Source organism: Corythoichthys intestinalis, chromosome 13 (assembly GCF_030265065.1).
Source record: "Corythoichthys intestinalis isolate RoL2023-P3 chromosome 13, ASM3026506v1, whole genome shotgun sequence".
Classification (NCBI taxonomy): Eukaryota; Metazoa; Chordata; class Actinopteri; order Syngnathiformes; family Syngnathidae; genus Corythoichthys; species Corythoichthys intestinalis.
Window position 1 is genome coordinate 16,148,111 of NC_080407.1, and position 15,354 is coordinate 16,163,464.

Below are 15,354 nucleotides of genomic sequence, written 5' to 3' on the forward strand. Positions count from 1 at the left end.
TAGATAAAAATTGTTTATATTGCGTCACATCAAATTACGGTCTGTTAAATTTAACTGTCCATCTCAAATCATTAGAAAATTTACACTTTCATTGCTTGCAAAGCATTAAAAGTACTGCATATATTGTCGTGACAAACCGGTGGCGTGGGGGGTGTTCTATAATGGTCTATTGTCCCCGGGCCCCTGCAAGCCTGTTAACAGCCCTGACCTAGCCCTGTCTACTAGCGATAAACTCATTCCAATTCACAGGATGAAAATGGAGGCCCACGTCGAGTTTGTATAATGTGTAAAACAAGACAAAACAAGTGAATTTCATTGTGTACAATTTATTAACCCACCATATTTTGCTTCAATTAGGCACCAAATACATTAAACACCAAATTCTAAACAGACATTAGTTCAAAAAAGTGGCAGGGTCAGCAAATAAAAAATATAGATACTGTACACTCAATGCTACTTTGAATCTACTCACATGTCACCAAAATGGAATACAGTATTTAACGTATATTATGTACAATATAACGATTAGTCCGGTTGCAAACTGTGTAGCTGCATTTAAAAAAAAACAACTGCAATTCTAAGCACAAAAAGACGGATTTTTTAGAAATCGCCCACATCTGATCTCTTGTCCCTGAACTTGCTTCTTGCCTTGGTCCGAGCTTTGAAAGCGGCAGAGTTGTGAAGATGCTGTTTAAGACAAAAAACCGATGGATCTGAATGCAACAGTTCATTTAATAAAACAGGAGACTTGTTTCTTACCCTCTCAAAGCGGGAGATCTTCATGGCTTTTATTGTAGCCGAGTCAACCAGCACGGGAGGTCCGAGTTGGAACACATCTCTGATGAATTCGTTGGCCTGCGAGGATAAAGTTCAACTATCAGGTCTCATGTTTATCACATAGCGGCTATTATCGAACCCACCTGCAAGTGGTAGTTCATTCCGGAGCCCACGAACTCCCTGAACGCGTCGTACGTCCGCTTTCTGAGCCAGCTGTCAATGGTCATTCGTTCAGTCCCGAAGCGAATACTCTCAGACTGGAAGTCGCCCTCCTGCGAGACAAGATTATTAGACTACCAATGTCAAACTTAGCTTAAAAAGTGGGTCTCCACTCACCTCGACCGCTTTGAGCACATCCCTAAACACCGAGCGCTGCTTTTTTTTATCCGTCTTGGCTCGGTGCTTGTTGCAGTCGGTGGCTAGCGCGTTCAGTTTATCGCATAGCTCGTCCCAGCCGTCGAATTCAAACTCCTATTTGAAAAAAATAGACATTTAGCTTTTCGATTCCATTCTTGAATTTTGATTGTTATTTACATCTGTAGCGCTGCAATGCATGCGAGGAGGCCTGTGTGACCTATTTACCCAAATAAATCAACAAATAGGCCGCACTGGACTATAAGTCAAATGATTCAAAATGAAGGAAAAAAAGTAGCGGCTTAACCCTTTAACACCTAAGCCTATTTTGGCCGAATTTGCATGCATTTGATGTTGCCTTTATATTTCAAAGAAAAAATTGTTCACAATGGCCAAGTTGGGTCCCTTTTTTCAGGACACCTTGAACTTCATGTCCAAACTGTTGTTTTCTTTACTGACCAATTATAATCCACATTTTGGACCCAAAAAGTCAAAAAAATTCCAAAATATTTTTTCTAAATTTGTAATGTTGGTGTCCCATTGACTACCAAACATGCTCGACCAACCGTTTTGAAGCTTGATAATATTTATTCAACTTGTTAGGATAAACATTCAATAGAAAAAAATAAGATTGAATAGTTTTATGTTTGACTATTCAACACAAACAGCGGGTATGGTCATAGGCGTTTTTGGCCTTTACACATACTATGGTCAAAACAGGTTATATACAGTGCAAAATAGTGAGAAAAAAAATTATATCATCTAACACAAAAAGGGTTTGGAGGATATCTCTTTGTGAAGTTAGGTATTATACCCATCACCTTATCTAAAGTATACGTACATGCAATCAAGCTTCTCGAACACACATCTATATAAAAATTGATAAGGTTCATAGTGAAGAAAAAATATATATCTAACATTGAAAAAAAAGTATTTTCAAAAATATTGACAAGTAGTTCAGTTCAATTCAATTTTTTCAGGCATGCGACCCGATAAAGTTTTTTTTTTTTTTTTTTTTGCGCACTCAATAAAGTTTGTTTTTGAACAGGTCACTGAGCTGCGTCACATATAACGTCACACAGCCTGCTCTTGTGCCGTTTGAGCGCTGCTGTCACTTCTACTCGCAGAGACGCCGACTAATCCAAGGAAAACAACGACAAATGCAGCTCATCCTATTCCTTGAGTTGATGAAAAAATGCATTAGCTTGCGCTAAATGTAGTTTTCGATTCATTCTGCACGTTTCAAAGTCGCTCGCGCAATCCAACCGGTGTTCATGCCTCCTTTTCCTTAGTTGGCGCCTAACTCGGCAATTTATTAAAAATGTTCTCATTCGGTTCGTCCTTCTAGACGTCACAACGGATCTTGGGATATGTAGTCTATTGTGCTGCTTTCGGTTTTGAAAAAGAACAAGAAATGATGGAAATAAGGAGATAGATACATGGTACATGCAGCGTTTTAATGCATATTTATGAGTGCAATAAAACTATAAAACTCAAATGACACTATCTCCCGTTTTTCTTGGTCGATTGACTTCAAATAAAAACTGGTGTGGACATCAACTTCCGCACTTTCAAATGAGACCAACCAGCGTTACGTGGGTGACGTAATTACAGCGTGACGAAGCTTCAAAGACGACATGCGTAAACGCGTCGCTGCCGACACGTTCGGTGTTAAAGGGCTAAAGTCCGAAAATTTTAGTAGGTCGTTTTTAATTGGTCAAAAACCATGACCACCAATGGGGTTTTTAGTTGGTCAATGAGTTATTGTATGTTGAATTTAGTGCTCGAGTAAAAAGCTTTGAATCAAATTTTGCTGCTTCGAGGATTCCTTTAATTAGAGTGGCGTTGTCATGGTTTGTTTTGAAAGTGTTTTATTTAGTTCTATTGATTCGTGTGGAGACACTGCCCTCTAGTGGCAACAGTAAATATGAAATAACTCATTTAACATGGTCAGTGTTGTTAATAACGGCGTTACTAACGGTGATATTTTTTCAGTAGTAAATAATCTAATTAATTACTTTACTCGTCTTGGCAACGCCGTTACCGTTACTGAGGCGGGAAAGGCTTGCGTTACTATGCGCTACGATGCGCGAGAAAAGTCAGAGAGACGGACTCACGGAGACGAGAGAGCAGAGCAGGAGTGGGGATGCCGTTGCAAACGCGATGCTAGGTGGCTCCAATAATACCTGATTGTAGCCGATAGCCTACAAAGTACTCCCACACGATGCTACGTTAGCTATCACATACTATAGAACTCGATGCAAAAGACAGACAGGATGGCATTAGCAAGATATATATTGAAGTAGATGCGTTAGTAAAAAGCCGCCATCTTAAAGCAGTAGACCTCTCAGGAAGGCTCTAGTGAACCTTCCTCGCGAAGCTAAGTCACTGTTGATCTAAAATGCTCTGAAATCGGCAAAATCTTGACTTAAATCTATCTTTAAATGATGAAACAGTTTTAAAACTTACACATGTCGAAAGTAGACAGAAGGAAACTAATGCAATAACGGGAGGAATTTTAACAACTTTAACGGTTGATTCAGAACATTGTTTTTTCTTTTTTGAGAGAAAAAAAAACATGAAAATTATCACTTGTTACTAGCCAAGCAATTAATTACTTTTACATTCAGGTAAGTGAGTTACTAACGCAATTACTTTTTGGGAGAAGTAATTTGTAACTGTAATTACTTTTTTAAAGTAAGATTAACAACGCTGAACATGGTTGAATCCAGCTGCTCCCTGTTAAGACCAACATGAGGTAAGTTTTTGTATGAGCGAATGTTTCTTCTTATGCATTCGTCATTTAGTTTAAATGTATATTTAGCAGTTTTTCGTGGGCTAGGTTTTTGCACGATTTGTTAAGAGCATTGTAAAAAAAAAAAAAAAAAAAAAAAAAATTGTTAGCATTTAAGCTAGCGGACTTTTGCTATGCACGTTTTTGTGGGTTCAAGAATGTTAACAAGAGAGTCAAAAAAACTAGCTAGCAAAACAAACCCCCCGAAAATGTTTAAGTCCCATTTGAAAGTTAATATGTCACTTGAAAAAGCAATGTGGGTGTCAAATTTTTGACAAAAACACAAAAAAACACAAAAGAATCCTTCAGCACAAAACACTTACCGGGTCCATGTCTCTAGCCAACTCAAAAAGCAGGGCAATGGTTTCGCCAGCAGCAATTCTCATGTTGACGTCATCGCTCTCCAACAACCTTGGAAGCTTGGGCAGATGTCTACACAGCAACAAGAAAGCACTCAATGGCAGCTGATCTACGTTTACTCATAGAGGAGCAGTCGTGATGTACTTGTGCAAGATGTCTTTTAGTTGGCTCCCGGTGCAGATGGTTAGCAACAGCGCCCAGGACAGAAGGGCGTTGGTGTGGAGCTGGCTGGTAGGCGCGCTGATGGAAGCGCACGTGCCGTCCGCCCTGGCATAGGAGCGGGTGAAGAGGTTCTCGAAGCACTCCATGGTGGTGCGAACATCCTAGGAAAAACATTGAAGGTTATTCCAACTTCACACACTGATTACAACTCCTACAAAACCAATACAAAACTTACCAAAACATCATCTTCTGCAACTAAAGTGCAGAGGCCTAAACTTGTCGCCACCTAAAAACGAGAGCTTTATTAAAGCATTTTTCCATTAAATTTCTTCCATAGTGACAACCTCAACAACCTACCGCTTGTCTTCCTTGCATGTTAGCCGTGCCGTCAGCCAGGATGTTTTTAAAAACCGGCTTGAGGGTCTTGAAAACCTCCTCACTCTCGATGCCCGAGCCTAGCTGGATGCACAGCAAGCAGGCTAAAGACGCCGCTGCACGCTGCTCTTCACCTTTCCCTGAAAAAAATGAACATGTTTACGCGCGATATACTCGTGATATTGACAAAATAATCACCTACCTTTTTTTAAGCTGCGCTCAATACTATCCGTGATTGTCATCCTTCGCTCTGAGATGAACTCGTACAGAATGCGGGTGGCCATTGCCGTTTTAAGCCCGTCCAGCGCCCCCTGTCTGGTTTTAGCACTGTGGAAACATGTGAAAAGATGATTAAATTTTGAGATAATGAAGAAAAGGTTAAGAAAATGAATTTTGTAGAGCTGCAACTAATGAATATCTTTATAATCAATTAATCGGACAATTAATTGGATGTCACTTTTTGTAATCACCTTCACAATAGCATACCGCACGAATTTTTAGACCGTGACGTCGCCATCTTAACGCAGAAGTGGGACATTATAGACACGCCATCGCATACAACTCATGTTATTTCTGCTTGTTTTCTACAGTAATCTTTCAAAAAAAGTACATGCCGATCAAACCCTGCTGCTATGGAACTTGTAGAAACGACTCTAGACTTAATGACATATGAAGGCTGTTTTCTTCATACATTTCCCGAAACCAAAAACCTGAGAAAATTGGTATCCGACTGCCACTGTTACCTTTTCTGTTGTAAAACAACAACTTTAGTAAGGGGGAAGTGTAAATAAATTGTAAAATTTATTATTAATGAAAAAATTAAAAGTGTTCGTTGGCTGTCACTGAGTAGCATTTGCGATTGCTACACAAAAATAGCAATGTAAATTTGCCCCCAAGAACGGTCAGAGACGCAAGACAACCAGAGGGTATAATATATAAGAAAAAGAGGGCATATGATGGTAAAGGATTGATGAAACAGGAGAACGTCAGTGGCATAAGGCAATGCACATAAGAAAAAGGTGTCGATAAAAAAGCTAACTAGATGAGGTCAGCTCTTTTTCAGCCCTCGATAATCAAGCCATGTCTTTAACTGAACATTTCTATGTTCTTCCACATCTTTACCAGTGAATTTGGCAACAAGGACATCATTTTTGGACAGAATTGGTAGGTTTAGCTCAGTGAACATTTTGTTTGTACACTATTTCCATTCATTTACTATTTGGGACAAACGGGCGGTTGACCCACCTAGCAACAATTGCTAATGTCATGAATATTAGTGAGCAACATTGACGTGTTGCTTGGGGTACACCATTGAACTTGAAATTGTTTTATGCATGTTGTAATTAACAATATTTATTCATGAATACAATTCGAATCCAATTTCAAAGCACACTCGTATGACAATTTACAGTTTGAATGGGAGTTTGTGTTGAAAGGAGACTAAGCTGTTATTTTAATGGGTTTATCCATGTGATTTCTATATAAACAGAAATGAGACAACTATAATAACATAAGTGCTAATATGTTTCCCCAAAAGACAATGCTTGAGACACTGATTAGCATAGTCGCTAACTAATCAACAATTTATACAAACAATACAAGTGGCTTCATTTGCTCGCCTCTGACAGCGGCACACTGGATATAGCAACACAAAAGACACTCCAACTCTCGACACGTCGTAATATTATTGATTCAGCAACCAAACCAGAGTATAGCAGTGAACTCTCTCTCTCTCTCTTGCGCTAATCACTGGCGTGCGCACAGCAGGGGTTAATTTGTGCCGGATTCTGCCGGAACAAGATCCGGCACCTCTTGATTTTGGCCTCCCTGTGTTCCGGGACTTATTTGGGCAGATCCGGCACCTTTCGTTTATAGAAAATAATAATAATGTAAAAACGTTTTTTAAAAATGTATTGTAACAGCCCCGGATGTGGGGAAAGAAGGAGAGGAGTGGTTGATGGTTTTCTCCACTTTATTGTGGCAACAATAGGAAAACAACAAAATCACAGCGGACTGCTGCCACATTCGACCGCTAACTTTTGCTTCTCGCTCGTTTCCCCCTCACTTCCTACTACCTCACAGCTGTCCAGTCCCAGCGTCTCTAAAGGGACTAGGGGTGTAACTGAACACAAAAATCTTGGTTCGGTACGTACCTCGGTTTTGAGGTCATGGTTCGGTTCATTTTTGGTACAATAAGAAAACAAAATGCAAAATATAAATGTGCTAGTTTATTACACACTTTTGTGCTTTCAACAATAGGAACATTAGCCTATACAAAACTAGAATTCTGCTCAGAAAGTAGCGGGTATTTAAAGACAATCCAGCAACAATTTGCCTTTCAGACCCTGCGTATTGGTCAGCTTTCTTTCTGAAAGAAAGAAAAAAGTCCTGTGCTAAAGAGAAAAGAAATCCCAATGACAAAGATTTTAACATGTATTTTACAAATGAAATGCCTCAATTTTTTTTTTTTTTTTCTTATGAATGGTTTTCAAAAGCTTTATTGGTGGATTTTCTCAAGTTAAAGCACCACACAGAAATTAATAATTTTAATTGTGTAAGCAGGATCTGTATATTATTCTTATTATTTAATTACAGGTGTTTTAGCTCATTCCAATTTATTTTATTTAAATGGGCTATTTATTTATTTTATTATGCGTTTTTATTTTACAAATGTGATGTAGTATTCATTTATATTGTATATCTTTAGTTCCTATGTGAATATTAGTTCCTACTTGTTTTGTAGTAATAGGAGGGTTTTGTATTGAACACGGGGCCATGTTGGTTATTATTATAGCAGAGAAGACAGCAGTAAATCAACAAAGACAAGTCAACTGTGCTCCGATCTACCGCTCAAGAGATCTGATGGACTCAAAAAGTGGGTTACGATTACATATTAGTTTGAAAATCGACCGGATCCACCGTATTTTTACACGAGTGACTTCCGGTCTGCCCGATCCTAGCTACCGGTAGTAGTATTGACGCAGAAGGGTCGTGTCTCGCGTAAAATAATAAACTCTGCCGTTCTTTTCGCGTGCGTCGTGTTGAGCTGCGTCTGGGACGCGTCTAACACGCGGCCGCACTGCGACTGGTGTGCATTGGCTGATTGACTTTAACGCCCGCGTTTCACTGCGTTCTCGCGGCGGCTACGTTGTCGCGCCGTTGACGTTTCTGGGTTATACTGTCCTACAGTGTTGGTCCTCATTATACTAGAGAAGACGGAGTAAATATAATCTACACAAAGAAACTAACCCGATCGACTCACAGCCTCAAAAAGTAAGGGTTACATTACGTCAGAAACTCGTTCGGTTCGCCTCCGTTCCGAATCGAGCACCACGTACCGAAACGGTTCAATACAAATAAATGTACCGTTACACCCTTAAAGTGCTTGTGACACGAAAAAGCATGTTTATTTCATAATACACGCGGTATTTTATGCTCCTGAATGATATGGACCGCTTGGATGTGTGTGGAAGCGATCGCTATATTTATTTAGTTTTTTGAATCCCGCGCCAGGAAAATGAGTGACTTCCGGCTTCGGTCTCGCATTGAGGAGGAGGGCGCTGTGACGTGTACGGTAGAAGACGTCCTCTTCACGCTACAGTGTACTGTTGTGTATGAGGACGAAGGATTCAGCTGATTTTGCGGATTAATACTTTTATTTTTTGCATCACGCCAGCCAAACGGCTGCAGAAAAATCATTCTTTATGCGGGAGAGGCGTATGCGCCTTTTTGGAGTTTCAAAAGGTTCCCATTCACCGTGGATATTTACTGTGGGACCATTGGACTTACAAGGAAGTGAGTAAACATCTTGTTTTGTATTATGTCAAATACGAATACAGTGATTACAAAGTAAACACTATAAAATTCCTTTAAATAAAGGACTACTTACGTTTGATCATTGATAGGCATGTAAAAAGCTATCCTCACGCTCATTAGCAGTTAGCTGTTAGCACGTTAGCTACACAACAATTCCAGCCACCCTCCTCCAGGGAACGAACTGTAAATTGCTCTCCGCCGGGCGGTTTGCCGATCCGCAAAGAAACTCGACAACCGGGTCGTCATGTCAAATAATCCAGGCTAGTTATGTGTGATTTTCCACTTCGAAGACTTTGAAACATCCCTCGGTTCGGGTTAGCATGTCGGCTAGCTGTCACTCCTTCTGGTCTGTTTACATTCTCCGAAGCCGAGGAAGGGAAATGACATATGTCCGATTTAGGTGTCATAAAATATCGTTCGGCAGGTGTGACAGTAAAGGTAAAGTCGACTGTTTTGACCATTATGGAGTAATTTTGCCATGTCGTCTTGAATAAATGGATTTTTATTATTTTATATTCCATTTAGCACAAGTTATTTGTCATGACCATGCCATTTATTTAGCAATTGGGGAAAGTACTTGGGTAAAAAGAATATCCTGTAAAAATATTGAAGTAAAGAGACAGAAACAATGACATTTTGCCGCTCTCTTCGTCGCGTTTTCCTCATTGTGAATAGTTCCCCCTCGACGGGCTGACTGGTCCTTCTCAAGCCTTTTATATAGCTATTGGGGAAAAATACTTGGATAAAAAGAATATCCTGTAAAAATATTGAAGTAAAGAGATAGAAACAATGACATTTTGCCGCTCTCTTCGTCGCGTTTTCCTCATTGTGAATAGTTCCCCCTCGACGGGCTGACTGGTCCTTCTCAAGCCATTTATATAGCTATTGGGGAAAATACTTGGATAAAAAGAATATCCTGTAAAAATATTGGGAGTAGAGAGACTGAAACAATGACATTTTGCAGCTCTCTTCGTCGCGTTTTCCTCGTTCTGAACAATTCCCCCTCAATGGGCTGAATAGTAAAACCGATGAGCCTAGTCTACCGCTGACGTCATCCACCTGTTGGGGACGCTAAAGCCCTATAATTGTAGGCGTGGCTAACCGGCAGATTAAAAGACTCATTTCTCGTCATCTGCGCTTTGCTAAATTGTTGTATATGGTCGAATCGTCTCAAAATATGATTCTAATTCACATAATAATGCCATTTAAGACTTTTTTTCTGGTGTCGTATGCTCTTTAAAAGGGACCGTGCATAGTTACGGACGATAAAGTACAAAATGAACTAATAATATGCATAAATTAATTTACAGAACAAATCCCAAGAATTGCATGTTGTTTTTAAAAATTTAACGTCATTTGAAAGAGCCCTTAGGTTTGGTCTGCACAATTTGTAAGACGGTGGGGATGAAATTCGCAAAAGAATGGGTTTATGTTATTTATTGTAATCTGATTTTTTTAATGTTATACTGTAAACCCCACGTGTGGTTATGTGTGCAATTGCCTGTGCTGTCCAGTGGAAAGCCTAAATAATTGTAAATTGTTGTTATCACAATTATACCATGGATATTATCTGAAATTGAGGCTTGTAATTTCCACAGCATGGCAAGTGGACATTTGTGTGTTGTTTTCAGCACCATTTTCTGCGTATGTTCTGGGACCTGTGCCCGTCTCATCATCCCTGTGCTGTAATATGTACTTTGCGTTCCGGCACCTTATGATTTACAAATTAAGCAGTGGCGCATAGCCTCACATTACATACAAACCAGGACCCAAACTGGACAGCTCGTAGCTGCCGGCAAAAATAGATGATCAAATTGGTTTTTAAGTAATGTATGAATCAATCATCGATTAGTTGTTGCAGCCTGAGAATTTTGCAATCCTGCAAGTTTGTTAAAAACTTACAGGATATGTTTGAAACAAAACTGATATTTTGGGATCCTGAGGTCAAAGGTAGGCTTGCATATTTGTGCTTAAGATAACTTGCCAAAATGTGATTTTCAAGTAATATCACGATAGAAATACCTCTTATCCACTGTGCTGTCTATGAACCCTTTTAGCTTATACTGGAAATCCTCTTGGGCTGCGTCCTCGCTGGCCTCTCCACCTTCATCCGCCACACTCGTGCCATCACTGAAGCTGCTGCAATGACTGAGGGTCTCAACGGAGGCGTCCTCATCGCTGAAAGGCTGCACGTTTCCATGCTGCGCCCCTGAAAGGCAAAAAAACTCAAGTATGTCCACGAGATATGATAAGACTTATGTAATAATGGCAAAGTACAGGTACAGGAGCAAACACCAGCTATCTAATCTGTTCCCGTATGGTCCTGATTCGCAGATTACAACATGTCGGGGTGAATTGGGTTTATTTCCAAGAGTGTGCAAACACAGATCTCAGTTAGTGAGGGCATGGCAAGACACCCTGATCGTTTTTCCACCTCTTTTTAATTTGACAAAAATAGCACACGTGGTGTGAGGGATTAACTCGCATTGTAGTCACCCAGTCGAGGCCATTTGAGTGCATGTGTTGACGTGGATGAAACAGCTGATACATTTTGTACTGGTTGTGGGGAAGAACCGCCTTGAACACGCCCATGACAACCGCATTGAATTGTAACACGGTTATGACGATCTGATAACAAAACGTAACACGTGACAAGTAAAAATTAGTTGGTAAAAAAAAAAAAAAACACACACACACCAGAGATCCTCTTTGAAAATCAAAGAGATTTATATCGAGTGAATTAACGTAAACAACCGGCGCTAAGCTAACGGGCGTGGACGAATGTTCTAAAAGTGAAAAATCAAAGTAATCGAAGTTAACGCCGTATTAGTTACTAAATACACGCACGAATTCATTAACTATAATATAAATGCCAAAAGAATACGCTTAGCTCGCACGTTTTTTTCACTGCTTTGTGTTAGCTGCTAAATTAGCCGAGAGAGATGTTTTTCCTAAACGCAACTCCCATGTTTGTAGTCCGCGCGCGAGACACGTTCAACGTAATTTAACGGCCGCGCGCCTCCTAAAAAACTACAAGTCCCGCTAGCGAGCCACGCTAAGGCAAACAAGGCCGCACCCGCTAAGGCCCGCTCTTGGACTCACCTCTGCCACTCTTCTTCTTGGCCTTTCGCATTTTCTAAGCCAAAAAGCAGTCAAGTTTGATCCAAAATCAGCCAATACACGACCAGGTTTTACTGTGTTGTCTCGTAAAGTTAAAATAACCCCGCGGCACTGTGAAGAAAAAGGAATTGAAAGCGATCTGGGAGGTACACTGTTGTCCGAGACGATACATTTTCCCTCATACACACCAGTGTTGCGCACATCACGCGACCAAGCAGTTTTTACCGGCAAAGCTGACCAATCCGGGAGCAGAATTTCGTTTGCATGGACACACGCGTGACGTGTATGCGCACAGACAGTGGGCGTGGTTTTTCAGTCACGTTTTCACTACAGTACTATTTTGCATACGCCTCCAAATCATGTTCCAGGAAACTTATCGATGTACACATAAAAATTTCCAGGACTGTAAGGGGCATAAAAGTTGTACACAGAATTTTTTTATTCAAATGGGATGCCATTGACAGCCATGTACGTTCATGCCATTGACCCCCATGTACGTCCAAATTTCCCAATCATTTTCAATGGCAGGAAAACCTGTGTGGTTGTGATTTTTTGTTTGTTTGTTTTATTGTTTTACAACTTTTATAGACAACATTTAACATTAAAGTTGTATACAGAATTTGGCAAAAATATACGGTTCCCCCCAAATTTGCCCCAAATTGTCCCATTCATTTCTAATGGGATGCCATTGACAGCCATGTACGTCCAAATTTCCCATTCATTTTCAGTGTCAGGAAAACATAGGTTCTTGTGATTTTGACCATTTACCATTACAGCCCATTGAAATTCAACTGCCGCTTAAATAATTTGATGCAATTGACTGCCATGCTCATCCATGCCATTGACGGCCATGTATGTCTAAATTTCCCATTAATTTTCAACGGCAGGAAAACCTGTGTGGTTGTGATTTTTAACCAAAAACTTACCATTACAGTCATTAGCGAAGTTTGACCTTTTTGACTGAATAATCCAGCCGCAATCTGTCCTCAGGTGGTTTTGGCTTAGCAAAGCAAATGACTAAGGCGCGAGTCACATGATGGGTTCGAAAAATAATGTTGAGCCATTACTAGAATATCTTTTTGTTCATTTCATTTTTCTTGTTTGTTTTATTGTTTTACACGTTTTACAGACAACATTTTACATTATAGTTGTATACAGAATTTGGCAAAAATATACGGTTCCCCCCAAAATTTGCCCAAAAATTTCCCATTCATTTCTAATGAGATGCCTTTGACAGCCATGTACGTCCATTTTTCCAATTCATTTTCAGTGGCAGGAAAACATAGGTTCTTGTGATTTTTGACCATTTACCATTACAGCCCATTGAAATTCAACTGGCGCCTAAATAATTTGATGTGATTGACAGCCATGCACATCCATGCCATTGACGGCCATGTATGTCTAAATTTCCCATTCATTTTCAATGGCAGGAAAACCTGTGCGGTTGTCATTTTTAACCAAAAACTTGCCATTACAACCATAGGCGGAGTTTGACTTTTGTGGCAGGGGGGCAAAACATGTCGATGACCCCGAAACGCAGTGTCAGCAAGAAAGTTAACTTTCAAGATATACACTAGGATAGTAGCTTAGCCCATAATGGTATCCCAGCTGTATGTGTGTGTGTGTTTGCCGCACGTTTTTCTGTCTTACCTAGTGCATAGTTCGACGCCGCATCTTTTTTGACTGAATATTCCAGCCAAAATCTGTCTCAGGTGGTTTTGGCTAAGCAAAGCAAATGGCCGTCTCTAAGGTGCTAGTCACATGATGTGTTCGAAAAGTAATTTTGACCCATTACTAGAATATATTTTTGTTCATTTAATTCATTTTGTTGTTTAATTGCTTTAAAACTTTTATTGACAACATTTTACCAGCAAAGTCTTAATTTTCAATTCATATATTGGAAAGTCAATTACATGCAATGACATTTTCGGCCACCAGGGGGTGAGCACTTAATCTCCACGTATGATTACAGCCCACTGACATTCAACTGGAGCCCAAGTAAGTCGATGCCATTGACAGCCATGCACGTCCTTGACAATGACAGCCGTGTAGGTCTGACATTGACCGCCATGTGTATTGAATCTGTTGATGCCAATTTACTTGGATTCCAATGAAAGCCATATACGTACATACCATTGAAGGCCGTGTATGTCCATGCCATTGACAGCTATATGTGTCGATTCTATTGATGCCAATGCACTTGGATTCAATTGACGGCCATTAATGTCAAAATATCAACTAATGTTCAAAATCAATAGGAAGTGACCTGAAATCAGACAACAATAAGTCCACACTTAATTTATGAAATTAATCAGCCCTGAGATTAAAAAAATGAAATAAAATGTGGCTCTGAAGATTTATGCATATGTGTATTTTTTCACCAAAAAGAAAAAAATATGATAAAACTCGTCAGATGTATGACTTTTTGTTTTTGTGTAAGACATATATGTTTATATATTGTGAATATATGGCTTGTAATAACATATAATTTCAAAATTTCTGTCAGTTTAACATATTTATTTATTCATTTATTTATTTATTTCCTTCAGGGCTTTAACGTATTGGACGTCTCTAGTCGTCAATGGCAATGTAATATACCGAGTCAAAGCGCCAACATCTTCATTGCTGTGATTGAAATTGAGCAGCTAACATGCTTTGGCACACTAGGGGGAGCCATTCTGTTTAAAATTCCAATGGACGTGCCTCTCACAGCCCATGGTGAAATTCCCACAGATATGTTTCTATGATGCATAATTTACGTTCACTGCACTCACGAGTTAATAAACAAGGATTTGCACCTCAACCGTGTTAGACTGCAAAAGTAGCATTCCGTCAAGTGGATTTCAGCTCTCACCGGGTGTTTATCTTAAGTTCATTTCCAGAAATGAGTGGATAATCACCTGCCAGAAGAAAGAGCTCAGTGTGATCGCCGCTCGGCATGCCGCGCACGTTGCATCAGTGGGCACGGGCCCCGATCAACTTGATGCCACAGGAATACAGATCGCACCAAGGTAGCAGTGAGTTGTTAAATCATGCACATACAACTGAGACTCAGCATGTTCAATTAAAATGACTCACTTGTTCTATTTTACAATGATTAGCTCGCATAAAAAACATCTACAAGCATTTAAGTAATTTAGTAATTTTTAACTTAACTACTCAAAATCTTGACTGTACAGTGTTTCAGCTAGTGCACCAGTCCCTAGTGAAGCAAAGCAACCCCAAAATATGATGTTGCAACCATTTTATAATTTCAAGTAATACTTCTTCCTCGCCTGGTGTTCATAAATGTTGCGCATAATTTTCGGAATGTCGTGACTAAACGTCTAGACAATTTTAAGGTTGAAGGTTTAGTCTGCTTTCATGTCGCGAATGAAAGTAGTGTGTTTAGTATGTAAATGTCTCGTTTCAACTTTCTTTTAAGGGCGATGGAGGCCTTCGTCAGCAACACGCCCTTCCCCATAATTCCCGACATGGATTTTAATTGATCAAAGCAACCGAAGAGAAACAGCGGCGGGGGAGGGAGAGGAAGGTCGGTCGAAATGTCCCAACTCTGCTCTCGCTTTTCATCTCAAACTTCAAACCCCATCACACTC

The 15,354-nt window shown here is 39.9% G+C and overlaps 1 protein-coding gene across 1 annotated transcript; it reads right to left on the reverse strand.

The window, feature by feature from the left end:
* Positions 1-310: 310 nt before the first annotated feature.
* On the reverse strand, positions 311-11,968 carry ifrd1 (interferon-related developmental regulator 1). Its single transcript, XM_057856205.1, has 11 exons — positions 11,741-11,968; positions 10,661-10,847; positions 5,025-5,149; positions 4,805-4,962; positions 4,683-4,733; positions 4,430-4,608; positions 4,249-4,357; positions 1,114-1,248; positions 921-1,049; positions 760-855; positions 311-687 (listed from the first exon to the last, which is right to left on the reverse strand). The coding sequence occupies exons 1-11, from the start codon at positions 11,769-11,771 to the stop codon at positions 601-603; spliced, it is 1,287 nt and encodes a 428-aa protein (XP_057712188.1). The 5' UTR covers positions 11,772-11,968; the 3' UTR covers positions 311-600.
* Between the last annotated feature and the right edge of the window lie 3,386 nt (positions 11,969-15,354).

What these genes read in the sequence shown, in the direction of transcription:
- ifrd1 (XM_057856205.1), bottom strand. Translation starts at nt 11,771, where the DNA reads ATGCGAAAGGCCAAGAAGAAGAGTGGCAGAG. An exon ending in CTAAAAGACATCTTGCACAA is followed by an intron (nt 4,358 to 4,429) that starts GTACATCACGAC and finishes GTTGCTGTGTAG; the next exon opens with ACATCTGCCCAAGCTTCCAA. An exon ending in ATGTGCTCAAAGCGGTCGAG is followed by an intron (nt 1,050 to 1,113) that starts GTGAGTGGAGAC and finishes CTTGTCTCGCAG; the next exon opens with GAGGGCGACTTCCAGTCTGA.